At 39.0% G+C, this 26,114-nt stretch overlaps 1 protein-coding gene across 9 annotated transcripts in view; it reads right to left on the bottom strand.

The window, feature by feature from the left end:
• Nucleotides 1-26,114, bottom strand: part of LRRC36 (leucine rich repeat containing 36) — a 58,600-nt gene that overhangs the window by 14,971 nt on the left and 17,515 nt on the right. For 3 of the 9 annotated variants that reach the window (XM_032612226.1, XM_032612225.1, XM_032612227.1), the window contains exons 3-10: nt 18,273-18,400; nt 16,146-16,197; nt 14,469-14,681; nt 11,827-12,267; nt 8,658-8,947; nt 4,585-4,750; nt 2,661-2,848; nt 1,739-1,862 (exon numbers count right to left, since the gene is read on the bottom strand). In XM_032612226.1, coding sequence (XP_032468117.1) covers nt 1,739-1,862; nt 2,661-2,848; nt 4,585-4,750; nt 8,658-8,947; nt 11,827-12,267; nt 14,469-14,681; nt 16,146-16,197 — 1,474 coding nt within the window. In that variant the 5' untranslated portion in view covers nt 18,273-18,400. Of the gene's footprint in view, nt 1-1,738; nt 1,863-2,660; nt 2,849-4,584; nt 4,751-8,657; nt 8,948-11,826; nt 12,268-14,468; nt 14,682-16,145; nt 16,198-18,272; nt 18,401-26,114 lie in introns of those variants that run through there. The other 6 variants (XM_032612221.1, XM_032612223.1, XM_032612228.1 and 3 more) reach the window with 3 other exon arrangements.

The following is a 26,114-nucleotide window of genomic DNA, read 5'->3' as shown; positions in this document are numbered from 1 at the left end:
AATGGTTAAGAACCCGCCTGTCAATGCAGGGGACATGGGTTCGAGCCCTGGTCTGGGAAGATCCCACATGCCACGGAGCAACTAAGTCCGTGTGCCACAGCTACTGAGCCTGTGCTCTAGAGCCTGCGAGCCACAACTACTGAAGCCTGCGTGCCTAGAGCCCGTGTTCCGCAACATGAGAAGCCACTGCAATGAGAAGTCCGCACGCCTCGACGAAAAGTAGCCCCCGCTCGCCGCAACTAGAGAAAAGCCTGCGCGCAGCAACGGACACCCAACGCAGCCAAAAATAAATAAATTAAGTAAATAAATTTATTTAAAAAAAAGAAAGTAGGTATCTAGTGAATAAACACCTATTTATTTTCAGTGCAGGTAAGTGGAGAATGATGTCTTGATAATTCAGGCTTATGAATATCAGATAGTGATGAGATTCAACTCTGGAAATTCAATGCTGATTTCCAAATCAAATTCCTCATTCAAATCCAAATACCCATAATGTTTGTTTGTGGGTGCTGCGCTAGAAGCTTAAAGTCGAGGTAGACTTTATCTACCTAAACTATACTAATAATAAAGTAGTACAAATCAAGAATTCAATGGGTATTATTTTTCACTTATCATAATGGCAAAAAAATATAATACCCAGTGTTGGCAAGGGTGAAATGAAAAGGCATTCAAATACATACTTACTGCTGATATGAGTGTAAACTGAAACCATCTTTCTTGGGAATGATGTGTGTAACCTCATGATGTGTGTAAACCTCAAAAATGTCCACATCTTTTGACCCACTAATTCTACTTCTAGGAATGTCTGCTAGGAAAATAGTCTAAAATGTACACAAAGATTTATATACACAGATATTAATAGCTGCATTGTTTATCACAGCATAAATATTAGGACTCTCAGCTCCATCAGAAGAGAGGAAAGAGAATCTTAGAGAAGCATTTTCACTCTAGGGTCTTTTCTTCTATTTCAGGTCTTTCGAATGTTTGGAAATTCTTAGAATTAGAATTATTTATAATATAAAAGTGGCAGCTTTATTTATAATAGCTAACATTAAAAACAACTATATAGAGGACTGAATAGAGAAATATGGTATATTCGTGTAACATTATAGGAAATGCCTGTGCTATTAAATTAATAACATTAGGTTGTAGAAATCAATTGCCTAGGGTAGAGAGTAGCGGGAACTGAGTGCACAAGGGTCAAACTTTCTAGAGTACAGAAGTGTTCTGTATTTTGACTGGGATGGAGTTAAATGAATATAAATATATATCTGTCAAAACTCATCAAACTTAAAATGTATGTATTTTGTTGTACATAAATTAGTTTTTAAAAATCAAGACACAAATTTTTAACTCTGAGTTAAATATATGTATAGGCATATGGTGAAAGAAAATATACCAAAAACACTAATTGTAGTTATTTCTGGGTAGTGAGATTATATTTTCCTTATATTTTTCAAACTTTCTGTAAAGAACACGATCTTCTGCTATAATCAGAAAAAACAAGTCTTTCTCAAAAATAATGACAATAATAACACATCTGTAAATGCTTTACACTGATAAAGAGTAAACTCTTTTACTCTGGTAACTCAAGTCACCTGCATTACAACTCTGAAGCTAGATGTTTGTTTCCATTTAGGAAGCCATGTGAGCTCTGGATGACGAAGCTTATTAAATGGGCCATCTATAAACAAACGGTTGTCTTGGGATGCACCACACATTGCTTTCCTGAACTTACCATAAGTGTGGGACTGGTGCCCACTCACAATCGAGGTGGTAGCACCTTCCTCCAATTGCTGGATTTTTTCTGACAAAATAAGGTTTTCCTCCAGCACTCTGACCAGTTTTTGCTTCAAACTTTCCTTTAGATTAGAAAACAAAATACAAACACATTAAGAATCTGAAATTCTGAGGACTGCTTTTAGAAAACTGAAAAAAATCTTTCCTCTGTTTAGTGATAAACTGAATGGAGGTCAGCATCTCTCTTTCTCACTAGAATTTTAATTCATTGGTAAACATAGCTCAAGTGCAGCAAACAAATTTATCACATGCAATTGCAATCTTTCCTGTGAGTTATCCACTACTCTTGCAGAACAAGTGGTTGTTTTGACAAGTGGCCAGCATCTGAATCACCTATCTAAAGTTTCTAGAAACTAAACTGGATGCCTGAAAATCCTCTAATGTTAAGAAAAGGGGGGAAAAAAGCCTAAGAATATGAGTCCCTTCTTTCGCTCCCAGAGCCAGCAGCCTAACACTCTAGGAATGGCCCCTGGTTTAGGGCTCTCCATCAGAAGGGAGGAAAGATAATCCCAGAGACATCTAACTTCCCTCATCTGAATCAAACCATAACCTTCAAGAACATGGTCCTAAATGTTTTCATTCTAGGGCCTTTTTTTTTTTTTTTCTTTTTCCATTTCAAGTCTTTCCTTAGAATTTTTGGATTAGGGCTAGGATTAGGGAGTCATCCCTGCAAAACCTTCAAGCTGTCCCTGCAAGTTTTGTGTTCCAGATTTGCACAGACTGACTTTTCTATATTTCAGTTCAGAAACATCTAGATGCTCATGGTGATGATGTTCTTTATGGCACAGACCTGTTCTAGTCTTGTGCCCCAGCCTTTTCTAGTAAAGGAAGAGTAGGAAAAGAAGCTGAGAGCAGCATACCATGTCATTAGGGACCAGCTGCCCCATCTTCTTCAGTTCCATCTCCCTCTTGTGGGAGGCTTTTGATGTATCTTCAGGACATGAGTGACACCACTGCTGAGAAGGAGCAGGGACTACCAAAGTCAGAAGCAGATCTCGGGCAGGACCTGCCAAAAATTCAGGTTGGGCACACGGGCCAATCTTAAAAGCTAAAGCACAGAATTCCTGGTCAATAACTACCAGCTCTGTAGGACAAACAGGGTAATCTAATATCCCCTTTTTTCAAGAATTTAGTAAGTGGCTGTAAGAGATGTTTCATGATGGAGATAAAAAATTATGGGCTTCCCTGGTGGCGCAGTGGTTAAGAATCCACCTGCCAATGCAGGGGACAAGGGTTCAAGCCCTGGTCTGGGAAGTTCCCACATGCCACGGAGCAATGAAGCCCGTGCGCCACAACTACTGAGACTGCGCTCTAGAGCCCGCGAGCTACAACAACTGAGCCCACGTGCCACAACTACGGAAGCCCGCGTGCCTAGAGCCTGTGCTCCGCAACGAGAAGCCACCGCAATGAGAAGCCCATGCACTGCAACGAAGAGTAGCCCCCGCTCACTGCAACTAGAGAAAGCACGCACGCAGCAAGGAAGACGCAATGCAGCCAAAAATAAATAAATAAAATTAACTTAAAAAATTATATCCCACATCTATGGAGAAACAACAGCAGACCCACGTGAGTGCATGCTCTGTGCTATTATCTAATCACTGATGAGTGGCTCCTGGGGATAATTTCCTACAAAACAAGAGCAAAGGATCAATGTGGGAAGGAAAGTAACTGGGCTAAGACTTCTTTTCCTGTATGTCCCTTTAGAAATGAAAAAAAGAGGGCTTCCCTGGTGGCGCAGTGGTTAAGAATCTGCCTGCCAATGCAGGGGGACACGGGTTTGAGACCTGGTCCCGGAAGATCCCACATGCCTCGGAGCAACTAAGTCCGTGAGCCACAGCTACTGAAGCCCACGCGCCTAGAGCCCGTGCTCCGCAACAAGAGAAGCCACCACAATTAGAAGCCCTCACACTGTAACAAAGAGTAGCCCCCACTCACCACAACTAGAGAAAGCCCGCGCACAGCAATGAAGACCCAGTGCAGCCAAAAATAAATAAATAAAAGAAATTAAAAAAAAGAAAAGTTAAGCCCAAACAACTTTAAAGTTTCTAGTTTTTTACCTAAACTTTTACCACCACCAACAGCTCCTTGAATTCTTCTTACATTAAACAACAAATAAACACATGGGGACAATATTTGCAAAACTGTTTTCTCCCAAGTTCCTAAAAAAGAAGCCCTAAAAAAGAGTCCACATCGTTTAGTCACTGGAGTTTTTTGAATCATATTTTTCGAATCGAATATTTCAACAGGCATCTCAGAACTCTAATGATCAAACCCAATTTCTGTTGTATTTATTGTTGGCACTTTCCCAAGGATCATAAAATCCTTTTGTAATCATTAACATGACCACACTCTATTTTATATCTCATCACTCAAAGACTGTCAAAAAAAACTTACAGGAGGGACAAGACAATTGGTACATGAGGGAAGAGTGCTGATAAAAACAAACAGGGAAGGGAATTCTCTAGAGGTTCAGTGGTTAGGACTCGGTGCTTTCACTGCAGTGGGCCCGGGGTTCGATCCCTGGTCGGGGAATTAAGATCCTGCAAGCTGTTCTGTGCAGCCAAAAACAAACAAGCAAACAAACAACAGGTTAGAAGAAGATTATAAGAAAAATGCAGGTTTGTCAATCACTGTGTGGCTGAGAAATTTTGGTAAGTGATCATGAGAACAATTTTCCCTGCAAGTTAAGGGGACTGAGTGGCTTTTATCAGAACATAGAGCAGAAACACGAAGCAGAAGCAAGGTCTGAGCCCTTCTCCAGGAACTGAGAATGCACTCACTTACCCAGAAACTTCTTGTTGAGGAGGAGGGAGCCGGAACCGTTCCAGTGCTTATCCACAAGCTCCAGGAGCTGTCTGAGGACAGTGGCCACATGGGATGCTCTGGCAGAGATTGGGGGACTGTGGTTTCCTGGCAAACCATGCAAACTGCCCAGGTCACTAGAGAGAGGCTCAAGAAAAAAAACAAAAAAAACAACCATTTGTCATTCTAATGCAATAAGGTAAGTAAAAATCCAGACATTTAAAGTGTTAACATTGGGCTTCCCTGGTGGCACAGTGGTTGAGAGTCCACCTGCCAATGCAGGGGACACGGGTTCGTGCCCTGGTCCGGGAAGATCCCACATGCCGCGGAGTGGCTGGGCCCGTGAGCCATGGCCGCTGAGCCTGCGCGTCTGGAGCCTGTGCTCCGCAATGGGAGAGGCCACAACAGTGAAAGGCCCACGTACCACAAAAAAAAAAAAGTGTTAACATTAAAAAAAGAAAGTTGGGGCTTCCCTGGTGGCGCGGTGGTTAAGAACACGCCTGCCAATGCAGCAGACATGGGTTCGAGCCCTGGTCCGGGAAGATCCCACATGCCGTGGAACAAATAAGCCTGGGCACCACAGCTACTGAGCCTGCGCTCTAGAGCCTGCGAGCCTCAACTACTGAGCCTGCGTGGCACACCTACCAAAGCCCGTGTGCCTAGAGCCCGTGCTCCGCATTGAGAAGCCACCACAATGAGAAGCCCACTCACCGCAACTAGAGAAAGCCTGCGCACAGCAATGAAGACCCAACAAAGCCAAAGATAAATAAAATAAATAAATAAATTTAAAAAAAAAAAAAAAGAAAAAAGAAAGTTGGTTTCATCTTTCAGTTTGGATTTGAATAGAATATTAATGTCTAAGGCAAATACAATAATATATACAAGGATAATTTCAAAGGTAACAGTATCTTCTATGATAATTTTCTGTAGAGATTTTTAGAAGAAAACAAAAAATGTTTTAACACCTATGTCTATGGCTCAATGTATTATGTTATGTAATATGGAAAGATTAAACTGCAGAACATTTTTTAAGGTATTATATATCATAAAATGGGGAGTAATTTAATAAAAGCCATAACTCATAAGCTTATATTTAGTATATTAATATAAAATAAACATAAATATCCCATAACATTTTAAATGTTATGTTAAATGTTATTGTTGGACCCAGTACTAAAGATACTTTTTATTCAGTAAGAATCTTATGTATATAGATGTATAGGTAGAGCTCTCCAGTAAAACTCCCAATTGTTTATTCATTCAGATATGATGTATATGTCTATTTATTTAGTCATGTCTGAATGAATAAAAAACAATTGGGAATTTTACTGGACAGATCAATCAACAAATCTTTTCTGTAGGGTCTCAAGGGACTTCAAGAAAGCTGTTATATATTAAAAACAGCCAAATTATTTCTCAATCTTTGGCTCTTTTGATATTAAAACTATAGATGATTAATTAGATAATGCTGTCATATATGACAACCGTGAAGCAGAACACCAGACACTGACACCTATGACTTGAGTCACACAGGTGGTCTATAATTAATAAGGAAAAGCATTACAAATGGGATAAACATTTATTCAACAGATCTGTACTGGACACTGATCATGTGCATGGAGAGTTCTACATAAGGACTGTGAACATATGAAGAAGTAAAAGGTGAGGTCCTTAAGAAGTTAACAACCTGATTAGGAAGAAAAGTCATAGAAAAACTGGTTACACTACAAGCCCACTTGAGAGGATCTTGTCAAAAATGGATATTTACTGTCATCGCTTTTTCATGTATTGGTAATTCTGTGTACGCATGATGGAACAACTTAGAAACACATACATGCCTTTACGTATTTTCTTTCATTTATCACAATGCAGTGAGAGTGGGGGATAATTTTTTTTATGGACTTTGGCATAATTTTGTTACTTTTAATTTTCAGCAAATTAAAAGCTGAAAAGCCATGCCTCATGGCTTTTTAAAATTTTTTTTTTTTTTTTTTTTTTTTTTTTTTTCACGGTACGCGGGCCTCTCACTGTTGTGGCCTCTCGTGTTGCTCCGGACGCACAGGCTCAGCGGCCATGGCTCACGGGCCCAGCCGCTCCGCAGCATGTGGGATCTTCCCAGACCGGGGCACGAACCCGCGTCCCCTGCATCGGCAGGCGGACTCTCAACCACTGCGCCACCAGGGAAGCCCTAAATATTAATTTTTATAATTTGTCTATGATTCTAAAGTCAGTTGGTCAAAAATAAATTTTCACAAATTCATGTTTGGTTTAATTTTGTGTGTTTTTTTATATGGGATTATTTTTTATAACTTTTATTTATTTTTTAAACATCTTTATTGGGGTATAATTGCTTTACAATGGTGTGTTAGTTTCTGCTTTATAACAAAGTGAATCAGTTATACATATACATATGTTCCCATATCTCTTCCCTCTTGCGTCTCCCTCCCTCCCACCCTCCCTATCCCACCCCTCCAGGTGGTCACAAAGCACCAATCTGATATTCCTGTGCTATGCGGCTGCTTCCCACTAGCTATCTACCTTACGTTTGGTAGTGTATATATGTCCATGCCTCTCTCTCGCTTTGTCACAGCTCACCCTTCCCCCTCCCCATATTCTCAAGTTATAACTTTTTAAATACTATTCTGATTTATACCTTTCTAGAAACTGAACAGTGTATTTCTTTTATATTTATATTCAAACAGCTCTTTTACAACTCTTCATATAAAGAAATATAGTATCTAACAGGAAGAAATAAATGGGAATTTTTAAGATAGTCCAGAAAAGTGCATTGAGATTTTAATTGCTATTTTAACAATCCTATCACATGAAATAGAGGTGGAAAAATCTCCTAGAACACGTCTTATTAATATGGCACCCAAATATCCTAAGTGTTTCTGTACCTTCGCCCTAAATACATTAACACCAGTGCTCTTTGTCTGGAAAAATAGGCATCAGTGGCTGAAAATGGAAAACAAAAAAGGACCAAAAAGTCAAAAAAGTATTACAAGACTGCCCCCTTTGGTGCACAAAAATTACAACCACCTCCAAAGTTTTGAAAACTGAATAGAAAGTATTTAAAGGGTAAAAAAACCAACCAACGAAACAACAAAACCCCCTTATAAACCCATGTCAATGTGCAAAAAGATTTCCATCAACTGAAAAATAAGTGACTAGAAATAGTTGTTTTTGACCAAATCCCCTGCTTTCTCACAAGGCAGTAAATGATTAAATGATTCGTATGACAAAGATTATGGGTTCAAGGGAAGAGCATGCCCCAAGAGCTATAGTTCTTTTAACTAATGAGAAGAAAGCTTCATGATGGAAGTAGGGCCTGGAGAAAAATTAATCTTCAAACAGATGAGAGGAGAGAAGAAGGCATTCTCCATGGAGGGATGTATGCAACGGCAGCAACAAAACTTAGTTACTAAGTAAGAACAACACTAACTATCACACTACAATTTTATGAAATGATTATATTGTATATGTGGGAATGGCTCTTGATTTGTTGTTCATTCTCAGCTAAAAATCCCTTGGAAAATCTAATTCATCTTCTTAATCTAATTCATCTTGGAAAAAATTGGAATAATTTAAATTCCTGGACAGGAAAGCAATGCTTTTAGAAGAAAGATCCCAAGCAAGTTAGTGATTTGTAGCCAAAGCAAATGTGTAAACATGATAGGATTATAAACATCAATGCTACAGAGATCACTCTTCAGCCAACCCTGAGGCCCTGGCAACTTCTGCATTCCTTCCTGTGGTAAACTCTGTTCACCACTTCTTATTATCAATGTACTTCTCCACCATGCTTATGCTCTGGAAGTAGATTAGGGACCCTGCTCCCTGTGACATAAATGAGGAAATGCTGCAGAAGGGGAATGACCTTCCCAAGGGCAAAAGAATCACAGGCTTTGGCCTGGCAGTATTACCCACTGGCCTCTGAAAATCCCTTTGAATTTCTACCTCTTTTCATCTGAAGCACCACCACCAATACAGAACCCCAATCTGCTCTTGGACCTGATGTGATTTTGCACAAGCACAAACAAGCCAACACTTGCCTCGCTGCCTGTAGCATCTCTGAAACCATGTTTTGGATTCAGGGTATCAAGGATATTTTCTTTCCGTTTGAATCCTCTTCTCGATGGGCTTAATGACCCCTTGGTCAAACTCTCTCTGTTTTCTGAAGTCCCAGTAGGCAACAGCAGTGTCCGCAGAGAGTCTCCCAGGATGGTGTTGTTTGGGAAAGAACCATGTGCTGGTGTTAAATCGCCGAGGCTGGTGGATAAGTTTTGCTCTACATTCACCAGCAGAGCAGGGTCGCTGTTGAAATGGGTTGTGGCATACAGATCTGTGAAGGAAACAGGCCAGGAGATGAACTTGCTCTTCAACTCTCTCATGTCTTACTTCCATCCTTACCCTGTCTGGAGTCCAAGGGTCATAATGATCTCTCCCTAGTATATACCCTCAACTTTCTGGACCTTTTCTCTCTCCCTCCACCTGACAAAACCCCAACTCTGGTTAAATCCAACTGTGCACATACTCCAAGCCTACAGCAGAGCAGTGGGAAGTGACTGGAGAACAACATATATCTCTTTCCAACATCTTCACTTTAAATTCATAACCACTATCTTAACTGGGCCCGGCTATCCTAATACATTACTCTAATCAATTTACTCTTCTATTCTTTTTTTTAATTTTAATTTATATTGGAGTATAGTTGATTAACAATGTTATATTGGTTTCAGGTGTACAGCAAAGTGATTCAGTTTTACATATACATGTATCTACTCTTTTTCAAATTCTTTTCTCATTTTTTAAAAATGTTTATTTATTTGGCTGCGCTGGGTCTTAGTTGCAGCATGCAGGATCTTTAGTTGCGGCATGTGGGATCTAGTTCCCTGACCAGGGATCAAACCTGGGCCCCGTGCATTAGGAGCAAGGAGTCTTAGCCACTGGACCACCAGGGAAGTCCTACTCTTGTATTCTTTGAGATCACTATTTCACACCTCTCTTCTCCTCAAACTTCCAACACCTTCTCCCCCCTCCTCACTCTCAGTTGCTGATCTCTTTACTTCTCTGAGCAAAAGAGAGGCAATCAAAGAAAACATCTATGTGATCTAACCACTAAATCTACCAATTCCATCTGTATTTGTGTCTATAAATTCCCTCCCTTCCTTCTTGTAATAGATGAACTATCTGTGCTTCTATCCAAGGCCAACCTCTCCACTGGTGGACTGGATTCCATCTCCTCTTGACCACTCCCCAATTTTTTTTCTTGTAATTGTCCCTTTTCTCTCCTGCATCATCAATTTTCCCTCTACTGGATCATTTCCACCATGATCTCCTTGATTCCATCCCCCTTCCAGCTACATTTCCGTGTCTTTGCTCCCCTTCACTGCAAAACTCCTTGAAGGGGTCATATATACTCGGTAACTCTACGCTTCTCCTTTGATTCTTTCTCGAACTCACCTCAACAAGGCTTTTATTAACAATGCATCTCCTGAAGCTGCTCACTAATGCGTTGCCAAATACCATGATCATTTCTCAGTCCCAGAAGTGTTAAAGACATCTATTAAGGACATCTGACAATGTATTTATAACTCCCTCCTTCTTGAAACATATTCTTCACTTGGCTTCCAGAATACCACTCCTTCTTGGCTTTTTTTTTTTCTCCTACCTTAGTAGCTGCCTCTTTCTTGCTCTCCATGATGGTTTCTCTTTATCTACGAGATTTCTAATTGCTGGAGGACTCAGATTAGTCCTCAGATATCTTTTCTATCTATATTCACTCCCTTGGGGAGATCTCATCTAGTCTGTTTTAATGCCATCCACACACTTAATTCCCAGCCCCACCTTCTTCCCTGAATTCCAGACTAATATGTCTACTTATCAAATTGGCATCTCTGAGAAGTTTTAATAGGCACCTCAAACTTAAGCTGACAAAGACCAACTCTTGGTATCCATCCTAAAACCTGTTCCTCACACTCTTTTCCATCTGAGTAAAATGGTAACTCCATTCTTCCAGTTATTCAGACTTGAAACCTAGGAGTTATCCTTGACCTTCTTTCTCTCACACTTCATCCTCAATCCACCAACAAATCATGGAGTGTTATCTTCAGAACATATTCAGAATCTATTTCTCACCACCTACACTGCTATCTCTCTAGTTCAAGCTACCATCATCTCTTAACCAGATTCTAATCTGTTAATTTTAAAAACTTCTATCCTTGCTCTCCATTGTCTATTCTCAACTCAGCAGCCAGAGTAATTCTTAAGTTAGATCATGTCACTCCTCTGCTACAAACTCTCCAACAGCTTCTGATCTCACCCAGAATAAATGTCTGGCTATCTGACTTCATCTATACTCTTTACCTGGCTCACTCTGCAGCAGCAGCCCTGGCCTCCTCATTGTTTCTTGAACGTGCCAAGCATGTTCCAGCCTCAGGAACTTTGCACTTACTATTTCCACTGTCTAAAATTCCTCCCCCCAGTTATCCACATGGCTCACACTCTCACTTCATTCAAGTCTCTACTTTTATGATATCTCACCTGAGAAGCTTACCCTGACCATTCTATCTAAAACATCACCTCCTCCATATTACTCTCTAATATCCTTATGTTACTTTCCTTCACAACACTTATCATAACCTGACACATATTTTATGTTTATTTTTGTTTGCTACTTTATCTGCAGAGATAGAATAGTATCTGGCACATAGTGGGTATTCAATACATTTTGTTGAATAAATAAATAACTAAGGAGTGGTCTCTTACCCTTAAACTAGCTTTTTCTGAAAAAGTAACTCAGAATAGAAGTGCTTGTGGCCAGAGAAGACTAGATGTAACTAAAGATATGTCCCAGGATGCTATCAATATTTAACTAAAATAACATATAGTTATGAATCTGCATTTCTATAAATTGTCTATAAATTTTCTCAAATATATCTATCAGGTTAAACACATACCCTGCAGATTTCTCAAGGCTCTATGGACCACTGGTGACTTTATTTATTTATTTATTTATTTATTTATTTATTTTCAGCTTGCAGGATCTTAGTTCCCCAACCAGGGATTGAACCCACGCCCTAGGCAGTGAAAGTACAGAGTCCTAACCACTGGACTGCCAGGGAATTCCCCAATCTAAGAAATATTAATTCCAAAATTAACAGTTATACTTCAATCTTCATGCCTATGAAAGAGGTCTATAAACTAACAGGAAGCTATTACCTGAACTAAGCTTCAAAAGCCTTCCAGTGCTGGAGTCAGGGTTTGACAGAGAAGTCAGTAAGTCTCTGCAGGAATGGGATGTGGTGGCCTTCATGTTATTTGAAGGTTTTGTGCTATATTCTTGGTAGTTCCTGCTTCTCTGAGGCCTTTTACCAAGACTTCCATGCAGGGGTGGATTTTGAGAATAATGACTATCATAATTTTCTAGACCAGCGTCTGAAGGTAACTGATAGGGATGAATCTGTCTAGAATCACCCACATCCAGGCGTTTACCCAATGAGGCATCATGGGTAAGCTGATACGTATCAGGTTTTGGTATCAAATCCTTTTCTGGAGAAGAACCTGAAGACTTGTTGTCCAAAAACGATATTCGGTACCCTTCTCTAGCCATCTTCTCTGGGGTTCGAACTGTGGATTGATGAGGCAAGTAGCGTCTGAATTCTAACCATCACCAAGGGGGAAAAAAAAAACAAAAGACAATGAGAATTCTTCTTAGGGTATCCTTGTTCACTGGATATACCTCTGTCTACCAAAAAAAAGTTCTCAGGAAGAGATGGTTTATAATTTTTATAAATGGTAGCATAAAGTGATAAAAGGATTCCTACATGGAAAAACAAAACATGTTGGACATTGTGTAGACAGTAAAGAATCTGTAACATTCTGGAGACAAATTTCATGTCAACCTAATCCTGTAGGAATTTCCTTCTAAAACTGTAGTGTCAGAGTTTTCTATATACGATTTCTACTATTTTGGTGCACTCCCACATGACAAAAGTTGTGATCTTAGGTATTCAGACAATAGTTGGTAGGTCTATGATTTCATAGACGCCTCGCAATAAAGCTAAACTCACTCCTACCCCCAACCTCTACCCAGAGGATCTAGGTTCACACATTGGGAACCACTATCCTAAGCCAATTAAATGGCAGGAAATGCAAAACCTATGAAAATCCCTAATCCAGCTATAAAGTATTTCTCTCAGACAGGTGTACCTGTCATCTCCAAAAAGCCTCAGAGTAGGGCAAGTAGAGTATCAGACAAAAAGAGAAGTCTTTGTGCTCCTTGGGGCTTTCAGAGATTCATACGCTTGAAGGCCTTCCTGAGTTAGTCACATTAACTTTAAAAAAGTGGAACCAAGTACCTTCTATCTCTACAGGACCTTTAAGAATATCAACATTTTTACCAAGGGCCAGTCTATACCGTAGGGGAAAGGTTATAGAACAATATCTTTATGTAAGAAAGAAGAATCTAAGAACAAGTAATGAGATTAGATAATTCAGACTATCCCTCCTGTTGAAGATATTTAAAAAGTGGGATGATATACGTTCTTAAAAGCATCAAAGAGCTAATAAGCTAGTGAAGAATCTCTAGGGCAAAATCTAGAAAACAGCAAGAACTCATATAGGTGAGTCTAGCACTTAAAGTGACTTTTACCCTAAGGCACTTTAGAGTGAAAGGTACAGAAGTCCAAGTTCAGGATCCATCCAAGGTAAGGAGTAGGAGAAACCACCCCCTCACCCACTCCCCACATTAATATGGAATCCTAATCAGGATACAATCTTCAAAGTAAAGGTAAACTGGAAATAAACCAGCCTTGTACACTGGTAATCCAGGTTTGTATCATCTGGGTGGTCCAGGGAACCTCAAGCCTTAAGCTTGGATTAAGGTGATTCCAGGCTGATAGTCCCCCAGGCAACTGGTAGAAGCAAATGAAAATCTGATCTGGAAAAGATATCTTCATGTAAGACTTTAAATCATTCCTACAAATAGTTTTTAAAATACAATAGCCAGCAAGTAGCCAAAACAAAAAAGGAAATAAGACCACACAAGTGAGAATGAGTAGAAAAACCAGACAACATGCACCAAAATTGGAATTAACAGATGCAGCCTATAAGATGGCTATTTTTACTATGTTTAAAGATATATAAAACAGCTGGGTGGGCTTCCCTGCTAGCGCAGTGGTTGGGGGTCTGCCTGCCAATGCAGGGGATGCGGGTTCGTGCCCCGGTCCGGGAGGATCCCGCATGCCGCGGAGCGGCTGGGCCCGTGGGCCGTGGCCGCTGGGCCTGTGCGTCTGAAGCCTGTGCCGCCAAAAAAATGACCCAGCAGATTTGAAAAAGAACCAAATCGAATTTATAAAACTTAAAATAAACTACTGAGATTAAGAATTCAGAAGACAAGCTTAACAACAGATTAGACACAGCTGAAAAGAATGTTAGTGAATTTAAATATGGGTCAGAAGGAGTTATCCAGAATGCAGATCAAACCAAAGAAAGATAAAAAATATAAAAGAATAAGAGACAAAGAGGACAAAGTGAAAGAGGACATACATTTACTTAATCAAGAGTCCCAGAAGGACAAGATAGAAAAAATGGGACATAAATAATTTTTGAAGCACTTTACAGAAATAATGAGACAGAATTCACAAATTCAAGTGTAATAAATACCAAACAGGATAAACAAAAAGAAGTCCACACACCATAGTGAAATGCAGAAAATCAAAGACAATTGGAAAATCTTAAAAGCAGCCAGAGGAAAAATAAGACAGATTATCCTTGCAGGAGTGACAAATTTCTGGCTCAGTGGTCCCCAACCTTTTTGGCACCAGGGACCGGTTTTCGTGGGAGACAATTTTTCCACGGACCTGGTCGGGGGCGTGGGGGTGTTTCAGGTGGTGATGCAAGTGATGGTTCAGCCAGTGATGCGAGCGATGGTTCAGCTGGTAATGCAAGCAATGGGGAGCGATGGGGAGCGGTAGATGAAGTTTCGCTCGCTCGCCCGTTGCTCACCTCCTGCTGTGCAGGCCCAGGGATGGGGGTGGGGGGGACCCCTGTTCTAGCTGACTTCTCAAAAGCAACTACAAAAGATAGAATACAGTGGAATACCTTCAATATTTTGAAAGAAATAACTGCCAACATAGAAACTTATACCCAGGGCTTCCCTGGTGGCACAGTGGTTGAGAATCTGCCTGCCAATGCAGGGGACACAGGTTCGAGCCCTGGTCTGGGAAGATCCTACATGCCACGGAGCAATTAGGCCCATGAGCCACAACTACTGGGCCTGCGCGTCTGGAGCCTGTGCTCCGCAACAAGAGAGGCCGCAATAGTGAGAGGCCCCCGCTCGCCGCAACTAGAGAAAGCCCTCGCACAGAAACAAAGACCCAACACAGTCAAAAGTAATTAAAAAAAAAAAAAAGAAAGAAAGAAACTTATACCCAGCCAAAATACCCTTTAAGAATGATAGTGAAATTGGGGCATTTTCAGACAAAAACTGAAAGAATTCATCACGAATAGATCCACACTAAAGAAAATTCTAAAAGATGTACTATAAGCTAGAGGAAAACTATCTCAGAAGTGAAGTCTGGGATTAAAAAAAAAGAGACGTAAAGGGACTGCCCTGGCAGTCCAGTGGTTTAGAATCCATGCTTCCAATACAGGGGGTGTGGGTTTGATCCTTGGTCAGGGAACTAAGATCCCACATGCCGCGTGGTGCGGCCAAAAAATTAAAATAAAAAAAAAAGAGCAAAGTGGTAAATACATGGATAAATTTAAATGAACAATGACTTTATAAAAATAGTATCTTGTGAATTTTAAAAATATAGAGAATTAAAATCTATAATAATAATACATAAATCAGGAGGGATTAAAAGGAGTAAATTACTTTAAGGTCTTTGAATTATACAAGAGAAGAGTTAAGGTATTGATTAATTTTAAAGTTGAATAAGTTAAGGACACATATTATAGTTTTGGGAATAATACCAAAAGCATAGAAACAGTGTGTAACTTGTAAACTAGCAGAAAGAAAAAAATGGATGAATAAAAACATAATAGGGCTTCCCTGGTGGCGCAGTGGTTGAGAGTCTGCCTGCCGATGCAGGGGACGCGGGTTCGTGACCCGGTCCGGGAAGATCCCACATGCCGCGGAGCGGCTGGGCCCGTGAGCCATGGCCGCTGATCCTGCGCGTCCGGAGCCTGTGCTCCGCAACGGGAGAGGCCACAACAGTGAGAGGCCCGCTTACCGCAAAAAAAAGAAAAACAAGAACAAAAAACATAATAAATCCAAAAGAAGGCAAGAAAGGTAAAAGAAACAAGGAATAATCAGCCAATACAAAAAGTCAAGAACAAAAGAAGTCAGAATATCTACTCTTCAACCTGAAAGACCTCACAGGTCACTAAGCATCCAGGGCAGCCCCTTATGAAAGCAGAAAAGAATTCATCACGTAGTCTCCCAGGACTGAGACATCTCCATCTTCTCCCAAATCCCATCACACCTAGATTTCTCTGACTAGTGTGGAGAAAAATACTGTAAGCAAAATATTTACCATCTTCCTTGTGATTCTCATTTGGTATCTCCTTTCTTGCCACTTCCTGCATCTAAAAAAAAGTTTGAAAGTTTAGGAGAAGGGAGTCAATGGGCATTCAGACATGAGTTTAACTAGAACAGGGAGGTTCAGAATACTTTCCTATTAGTAAGCAAGTCCATCCTTGCAAACTAGGGGAAAAGATCTTCAAGCAAAGGTCCAGATTTAAGCTTATTTTAAAACAGTCACAATACAAAGAGATTCTAGAGTTGCTCTGGAGCAGATAAGGAGATGCCTTGAAAAGACAAAATATCCTTAGATGGTAAAGGACATACCAAACAGTGAAATATTGTATTTTCTCTGCTTTAGATAACTCAGCATAGAAGTTAGATGGTACCACCTTTTCCAACTTATTTCTGCTTGAAGAACTCCCATACTTATTTTACCTCTAGTAAAGCTGAGTATCAACCATAGGAGCTACTGAGACTTTTTAATAGGCTGAAAATTAATCTAAGGCATAATTAAGCAAGGATTGATACAAAGTAGAAAGCTTTCTAGAGTTTGCTTTTTACAAAATCATCTTCAAGTATTCAGCATCTTTTTGGTAGTTATGCAGAGAAAGAAATCTTACTTCCTATTTCTTAAACTAAGAGGACATATAGTAGGCTATTCAATTTCTTCTTCTCTCGCACTTCAAGAAGTAATATCAAAGTTTTTAATCTAAAAAGTGCTATTTAATGTTAACTGTAGATTATAGTATATTTTGTCTCTATTTCCTTTAAAAGAATACCAAATTTTTTAAAAAATGGTAATTGAAATAGTTTCTAAATTACCCAAGTAGAATCTCCAAAAACAAAGAAACCAACTAAATGTTAATCTGTCTTTTTATAAAATGAAGGTATTATAAATTCAACCTGAAATCTTACTATCTTTTTCTTTGTACAGTGTTGATTATCCAAACTGTGGATTAATCAGAGTCTTTCCTTCTCTTCTTTCTCCTTCTGGCTATTTTCAGCAAACGTATTGCTCATAATTTATCAATAAAAATGCAGACAAAAGGAGAAGTTGAAGTAGTCAATTCTGCTTCCTGCATCATATTCATTCATATAAATAAGTAATGGACTCCCACTAATTTTTTTCTCTAAAAACTTATTTTTAATTCTTCCCTCATCTTGCATGATCTCTATCTCTTCATTGCCCACAACTTCTATGCCATCTTTACCGCTTAACTTTTCTTTTTTTGTGTTTCAATGAAGAGGCAGTGTTGGGAGAGCCACCCCTGAGATGTTAAGATCCAGTAATTAAAAGGCAGAGGTAGAAAATGTAAAGAAGCCAGGTAACAGGAAATGGAGACATTGGTTAGAGAGGAGAAAACTGAAAACCAGACAAAACCTGTAACAGTTGTATCCCTGTTTGAGTGCCAAAATGCCTGGCATAAAATGTGCTAAAGTTATATGTATAAATATACTACATCTGATCAGGTACTGGGGGAGAGGGAAATTTCAAGAGAAATTAAGAAGAAGGCAAATATTTTGCATACTTCTGAAGTGAATATATAATAAACTTTGACACCAATTCAATTGGTGCCAATTAATAGAGAAGGCCCTTTGCATCCTGTCTTGTGCTTTCCTTTTAAAGTGTCTAACATGCCTTCATCAAAAAAGTCCTCTTAAGTCAGACAGAGAAAGACAATATCATATATAGCTTATATGTGGAGTCTTAAAAAATGATACAAATGAACTTATTTACAAAACAGAACTAGAGTCACAGATGTAGAAAACAAACTTAATGGTTACCAAGGGGGAAGGGGAGAGGGATAAATTGGGAGATTGGGATTGACATATACACACTACTATACATAAAACAGATAACTAATAAGAACCTGCTGTATAGCACAGGGAACTCTACTCAATACTCTGTAATGACCTATCAGGAAAAGAATCTAAAAAAGAGTGGATATATGTATATGTAAAACTGATTCACTTTGCTGTACAGCAGAAACTAACACAATATTGTAAATCAACTACACACCAATAAAAATTAATTTAAAAAAGTCCTCTTAGACCTTCACAATAATTGAGAGTCCACTGGATTATTAGCATTAATCATTGATTAGTCAACAGATCAGCAGGAAAGTGAGTACATTACCTGTGTCCCCAGTGGCAAAGTGTCTAATTTCTGATCTGGTATACCATTGCCCTGGGTTACAGAAGTACTTGTTGGGGAATCCTTTATTTCCCAGTTAGGGAAGGGAATAAAAAGTCCTTTGTTTGAGCCTGTGTCAAAAGAAAAGGCATACAATGAAGCACTGACCAGACTTTAAAGGCAACATGTCATATGGAAAGATACTAGAAGAGAAGTCACAAGATTGAGAGTTAGTCCTGGTGCCGCTACTTGGAGACCATGTGAACTTGGACAAACTGCTTAACCTCTCTCAATCTCTCCACTTGTAAAACAGTGATGATAAAATCTAAATTTCCTATCTCTTAGAGTTGAGGTGAGGTTAAAACAAGACAATGGATATGAAATGGCTTCATAAATTATGAAATGCTCAAGAGAAATTAAGAAGAAGGCAAATATTTTGCATACTTCTGAAGTGAATATATAATAAACTTTGACACCAATTCAACAATCTCCAGCTACAGGGGGAGATGGCTGGAAATAGACTCCTGACATCAGGCATCTCCAGGGCTTTAATCAACAGTCTGCAATGATTTGTCATTTTAAATCAGCTTCATCATTTCAAACCAGCTTCTTTCTGCCTTGATTTCCTTATTTGTTCAAAGAAAAAGACTAATCAGGACCTATTTCATAGAAACCAATGCCAAATCCTTAGGTTTCCCAGTATTTTTGCCTACCATTAGAGAAACAACTTTAAAAATAGAAAGGAAAAACAAACAAAAACTGTATCCTATCCTGGCCACCTCAAAAAGAGTTTGTTAGGATTTCTATTAGATTGTAACACTTGTACAAAAGTTTTTGCATATCCTTGATCAATACTTATTAATTGCAGAATTCTGGGATTTGGGGTCTTCTGGGAGACCCATGGATGAAAATAAGAGGTTTTTGTTTAGGGAGGTTTTTTTCTCTAGTAGGATTGGATAAGAATTAAGATAGTTTCCAAAGTTTGGGCCTTAGTCAAACAGTGTGCTCTTCTGCTAGTTCCCATGTTCAGGCTCTGGCAACAGAAAGCTACTATAAGGCAGGGCAACTGAGAATACAGAGTGAGAATAAAGCCAGCCTTTTGAAAATCCAGCCCTTTAGTCCATTTGGAGCTCTAAAATGCTTCTTATTTCTGAGTTGCCTTTTGGGAATGAAATGTCCTACTACTTCAATACAAGATGTTCTTCCACCCTTGTACTTGACAGAACTATATTTCTCAAAGTGACATAAGCTGTCAAAGTTTATGTTCTGTGGTTCCTTTGCAGTAGCAACACAGGAAAAAAAAAAAACAAAGGTGAAGCAGAAATTGCTGATTTTAACCTGATTCTTAGTAGAAAATTAGAATGGTTAGTAAGCTGTGACTTTGGGTTCAAGGCTCCTCTTAACCCTTTCCTACAGAACAATACAAACTTCCCAGGTGTCCAAGACCCAGCTCCATCCTGGTTTTTGTTCTACCCTGCTAATGCTCTTTTTTAGATTCACAGGTTCTTTTTCTTTCAACCTACCTCTTGGTTCAAACAAATCCCCCAAGGTCCAAACTCTTTGCTGGATGCTATCATACCTTCTCTTTGGTGTCAGCTGTCTCCCAAATCTGGCTGACTTTAAATCTAAATATCTTAACTCTGATCTGTCGTTTCATGTCCAGACTTAAGTTTTTTGAACTGCCCCCCAAAGTGTGCCCTATAGACTAAAAAGTCAGTATTTTCTTTTTTTGTGTGTGTGGGATTTTAATTCCCCAACCAGGGACTGAATCTGGGCCCAGCAGTGAAAGTGCTGAGTCCTAACCACTGGACCACCAGAGAATTCCCAATTATTTTCTAAATCGAACTCATAATCTTCACTTCCAGGTCTACTTCTGCTGATGGTCCTCACCTCCATCCCTAACCCTCGTCTTAATACTGGCATTCCTATTCACACGATCCCTCAAGATAGAAACTTGTTCTTTGATGTTCTCTCTCTCATCTCAAATGTCAATCAATTATCAAATTCTATAGAATCACTTTTTTTGGTGGGGGGAATCTTTATTTTAATTGAGGTATAATGTACATGCCATGTAAGTCACCCTTTTACAGAATACAATTCAGTGATTTTTACTGTATTCACAAAGTTGTACAACCATCACCACCTTCACTTTCATCACCCCAAAACAAACCAAATTAACTGTCACTCTCAATTCTCTCCTCCCCACCAGCCCCTAGCAAACATCAAATAGGATTTGCTTATTCTGGACATTTCATGTAGATGGAATAATATGTTTGACCTTTTGTATCTGGTTTCTGTTAAGTAGCATGATGCTTTCAAGATAAATATTGTAGCATGTATCAGTACTTCAATCATTTTTAGGCTGAAAAATATGCCTTATATAGATATGCCATTATTTTGTTTCTCAATTCATCAGTTGATAGACTTTTCAGCTATTATGGATAATGCTGATTTCATTCCTGTACAAGTCTTTGTGTGACATATGTTTTCATTTATCTTGGGTATATATCTAGGAGTGGAATTGCTGGATCAAATGGTAACTCTAACTTTTTGAGGAACTTCTAAATTGTTTTCCAAAGAAGCTATACCATTTTCCTTTCCCACCAGAAATGTATGAGGGTTCCAATTTTTCCACATCTTTGCTGTCACTTGTTATCTGTCCTTTTGATTCTAGCCATCCTAGTGGGTGTGAAATGGTATCTTCCTTGTGGTTTTGATTTGCATTTCCCTGATGGCTAGTGATGTTGAATATCTTTCATGTGCTTGTTGGCTAGTTGCATAACTTCTTTAGAGAAATGTCTATTCAATCTTTTGCCCATTTTCTAATTGGGTTGTTTGTCTTTTTGTTATTGATTTGTAAGAGTTTTTTGTATAGAATGGATACTAGACCCTTGTCAGATATATGATTTGCAAATATTGTCTCCCATTCTGTGGGTTGCTTTTTTACTTTCTTTGTTTTTTTAATTAATTTATTATTATTATTATTATTTTGGCCACACCTCGCGGCATGAGGGATCTTGTAAGTTCCCCAACCAGGGATGGAACCCATGCTCCCTCCAGTGGAAGCATGAAGTCCTAACCACTGGACTGCCAGGGAATTCCCCAGCTTTTTTAACTTTCTTGATAGTGTCCTTTGAAACACAAAAGTTTTAAATTTTTATAAAGTGTGACTCATCTATTTTTTCTTTGGTTGTTACACTTTTGGTGTCATATTCAAGATATAGGCTCACTCCTGAAAAAGATAAACTGACACCTTGCTCTGCTACATTATGACTAAGCATGTCATGTACCACAGTCAGGAAAAATCAGGAAAAAGAAACAATTTGCATTCTGAGATAATTTTTTTCTTATCTTATACTTCAATTTATTTTCTTCTTTTTCTTCAGATGTAAAATATATCCAACACTTAATTCCAAAAGCAAATGTATTTATGACATTGTTGTCCAGCCCAGGTTTTTATACCCATATAACCAATGTGATAGGACCATAATTCATTATCTTTTTACCACTGAAAATTGTTTTATATTTTTAATGACAGAGAAATGGCTTTATAATGCTGATGCTGGTGGCAAAGAACTAATAGTTGGCTACTTCAATTACCAGTAATCTTATATGGATGAGGCCCTGCTTCACACATTTGGCCAAAAACCTTGCAACCCATCTGAGGTAGAAACAGAGATGCACTACCCAGATCCCTTTCAAGGAGGACTTGATTTACTCTTCAGAGTGTGTCTCAGCTACAGAGAACTACCTCCTGAAGTCATGCCCTTCCAGAGGCAGTCCATATGCAGTGACCAAATGGGGCCCAGGGGCAGTCCTTGCTCTAGAGCTGTCCCTCTGCTCAACTCTCCTTCCTCCCCTTCCTTTCGATATTGATCTCTAATAAACATCTTGTACCCTAGATTCCACTGAGATAAAATTTTGAGAGCAGAAATAATGGGTCTAACACTAGCCTCCAAAATAAATGAAGGGGACTTCCCTGGTGGTCCAATGGTTAAGACTCCGCGCTCCCAATGCAGGGGGCCCAGGTTCGATCCCTGGTCACGGAACTAGATTCCCATGCTGCAACTAAGAGTCCGCCACAGCTAAAGATCCCGCACGTGGCAATGAAGATCCTGCGTGCTGCAACTAAGACCCAGTGCAGCCAAATAAATAAAGAAATATTTAAAACAAAACAAAAAAACCCAAAATAAATGAAGATTTGCTATTTCCTTTAAATTGCTTATCCCCAATGAGGACAACTTAATCCCCGACTTTTGAAATAATATATATGATATATATTATCATATATTATTAGTATATATAAATTATAATAAATATTATAGTGTATATAATATATATTAATATATGATAGCCATTGTAGATATGATAATAATGAAAGGAAATTATAGTTTTTCCCATCATGAACAGACTGCCTAAGTAACCTTGTGTTTTTCCGCCTTAAATACCTGATATGTATTTCATTCAAAATTCAACTCTTTGAAGTTTGTACTCCCTAGCAAAACATTGCAGGTAAAAACACTTAATGTTTTATCTCCAAGTTTTCTTTTCATATCCTCAAGGATTTAATCAATCTGTACCTCCTAATTTGCATTCACACTGCTATTATTGCCCTATATCAGGACATGTCCTTATTATCTCCCATTGGGACTACTGTTCCAATTTAGAGTTATCTCTCTGTCACACATTTAATCATGCTTACCACCTAAAACACATTTGCTACCCATTTTCAAGAGAATAAAATGAAAATGTTTAGTAAAGAGGCCCTTTGCAACTTGGCTTTAGTCAAGCACCTTAGCTCCAGTCACAAGCTGAGTCAATTTCCTAATCTGTCACACCTGTTTTTTCTACTTCTCTATGCACTTAACACCCAACTATGCCCAATGAATTCTATTTGAATGCCCAACCTAAATGTCTCCTTTTTGTGAAGTCTTTTCCCAGGTCCCCAGTCAGTACTAACTGCTAGTGCCTCTCCCCCATAGTTCTTTATCTCTATCACAGTCGAACTCATGTCTCAGCCTGACTTGTAACCTAATAGCTATGATAAATCTCTCTGGTGTGGGAGTATCTGAAGATCTGACACTGTTGTGTCATTTCCTAATGTGCCTAGCCTCTAACACAAGATTTTCCAGTAGATATACACTTGTTCGCTAAATTGCTCTCAGATCCATTGTGTCAGAGATTGACAGTTGCCCTCCACTATAACCTTTATTCACCTCTTAGAACCCCCAATAACATCCCTAGACTGCCAACATCTGGATTTCTATATGAGGGAGAAATGAACTTCTATCTGCCACAAAACCTTTCCTCATTTGCTCCTAGCACACCCTAAGCCTCTATAGCATATGCCTATCTACATTAGTGTTTCTCAAACTCAACATCCTCATAAACTCTGAAATATGAATCCAGTTTGAGAAACTTCAATTTAAGAAACTCAGTGTATAAAAAGGTATTTTAAAAAGCAGATTATATTGGGTGACAGTTTGCAAATTTCTCACAAAACTAAACACTTGGTATTTACCCAAAGGAGTTGAAAGCTTATGTCCATACAAACACCTGCAAATAGATGTCTATAGCAGCTTTTTTCATAATTGCCCAAACCTGGGAACAATCAAGATGTTTTTCAGTAGGTGAATGGATAAACAATTATTCCGGATAATAATAATGGAATATTATTAAGCACTAAAAAGAAAGTAGCTACCAAGCCATGAAAAAATACAAAGGAAACTTCAATGCATATTACTAAGTAGATAAAGCCAATCTGAAAAGGCTACATACTGTACGATTCCAACTATATGACATTCTGGAAAAGGCAAAACTGTGGAGACAGGGGAAGATGGCAGAGTAAGAAGCATCTGGCATCTGTCTCCCACCTAGGCAACAACTGCACTGGCAGAATTCTGTCATAACTATTTTGGAATTCTGGGGTCTACTGAAGACTTGCAACTTCTGGGGGAAGACGTGGAAGGTAAATTAGGGTTAATTTTGCTTAATTCAGTTCTTAGCAAAGTAGCAGCTACCCATCACTCATTCCTCATACAAAAGAATGAAGCTGGACCCTTACCTAACACATACACAAAAATTAACTCAGAATGGACCAAAGACCTAAATGTAACACCTTAAACTATAAAACTCTTAGAAGAAAACATAGGGAAAATGCTTCATGACACTGGATTTGGCAATGTGACACCAAAAGCAAAGCAACAAAAGAAAAAATAGACAAATTGAACATCATGAAAAATTAAGGGGCTTCCCTGGTGGCACAGTGGTTAAGAATCCGCCTGCCAATGCAGGGGACACAGGTTCGAGCCCTGGTCCAGAAAGATCCCACATGCCGCGGAGCAACTAAGCCTGTGTGCCACAACTGTTGAGCCTGCACTCTAGAGCCCACGAGCCACAACTACTGAGCCCACACACCACAACTACTGAAGCCCGCGTGCCTAGAGCCCATGCTCCGCAACGAGAAGCCACCGCAATGAAGCCCACGCACTGCTACGAAGAGTAGCCCCTGTTCACAGCAACTAGAGAAAGCCCACACGCAGCAACAAAGACCCAAAGAAGCCAAAAATAAATAAAATAAATAAATTTATTTTAAAAAATTAAAAATTTTGTGCCTCTAAAAACAATATCCACAGAGTAACAAGGCAACCCACAGAATGGGAGAAAATATTTGCAAATCATATATCTGATAAGGGATTAATAGCTAGAATATATAGAGAACTGCTAACACTCAGCAACAAAAAATCAAACAACCTGATTCAATAGCAAAGGACCTGAATAGACATTTCTCCAAACGAAGATATACAAATGGCCAATAAATACACACAAAAAAATACTCAACATCACTGATCATTAGGGAAATACAAATTTAAAAATACAAGGTACCACCTCACACCCATTAGGATGGCTACTATCAAAAAACCAGAAAATAACAAACGTTGGGAAGGATGTAGAGAAATCAGAACTCTTGCGCATTGTTCGTGGGAATATAAAATGGTACAGCTGCTATGGACAACAGTATGGCAGTTCCTAAAAAAAATTAAAAATAAAATTACTATATGATCCAGTAATTTCAGTTTTGGGTGCAAACCCCAAAGAAGTGAAAGCAGGGTCTTGAGAGATATTTGTATACCCATGTTCATAGCAGCATTATTCACAATAGCTAAAACATGGGAGCAACCCAAGTGTCCATCAACAAGTGAATGGATAAACAAAATGTGCCATAACTAACTGCACTCTAGAGCCCGTGCTCTGCAACAAGAGAAGCCACCACAACAAGAAGCCCAGGCACCGCAATGAAGAGTAGCCCCCACTTGCCGCAACTAGAGAAAGCCTGTGAGCAGAAACAAAGACCCAACGCAGCCAAAAATAAATTAATAAAAATAAATAAATCTATTAAAAAATATGTGGAGATGGTAAAAAGATCAGTGGTTGCCAGGTGTCAGAAGGGGAGAAAGGGATAGCTAGGTGAGCACAGAGTATAGGGCAGTGAAACTATTCTGTGTGCCACTAAAATGGCAGATACATGTTATTATACATTTGCCAAATCCATAGAATGTACAACAGTAAGAATGAACCCTAAAGTAAACTAAGGACTTTAGGTGATGATGTGTCACTGTAGATTCATCACTTCTAACAAAAGCACCACTCTGATGCCTGATGTTGGTAGTGGGGGAGGCCTTGCATGTGTGGAGGCAGGAGGCATATGGGAACTCTGTACTTCTGTTCAGTTTTGCTGTAAATCTAAAGCTGATCTAAAAAACATTCTATTTTTAAATAGCAGACTAATACTGCAAGAGTATTTTTGCTTTTACATCTTTTAAATATTTTTCATAACTGCATCAA

This window comes from Phocoena sinus, chromosome 19 (assembly GCF_008692025.1).
Source record: "Phocoena sinus isolate mPhoSin1 chromosome 19, mPhoSin1.pri, whole genome shotgun sequence".
In the NCBI taxonomy this organism is placed as follows: domain Eukaryota; kingdom Metazoa; phylum Chordata; class Mammalia; order Artiodactyla; family Phocoenidae; genus Phocoena; species Phocoena sinus.
This window is presented reverse-complemented; position numbering and strand designations above follow the sequence as displayed.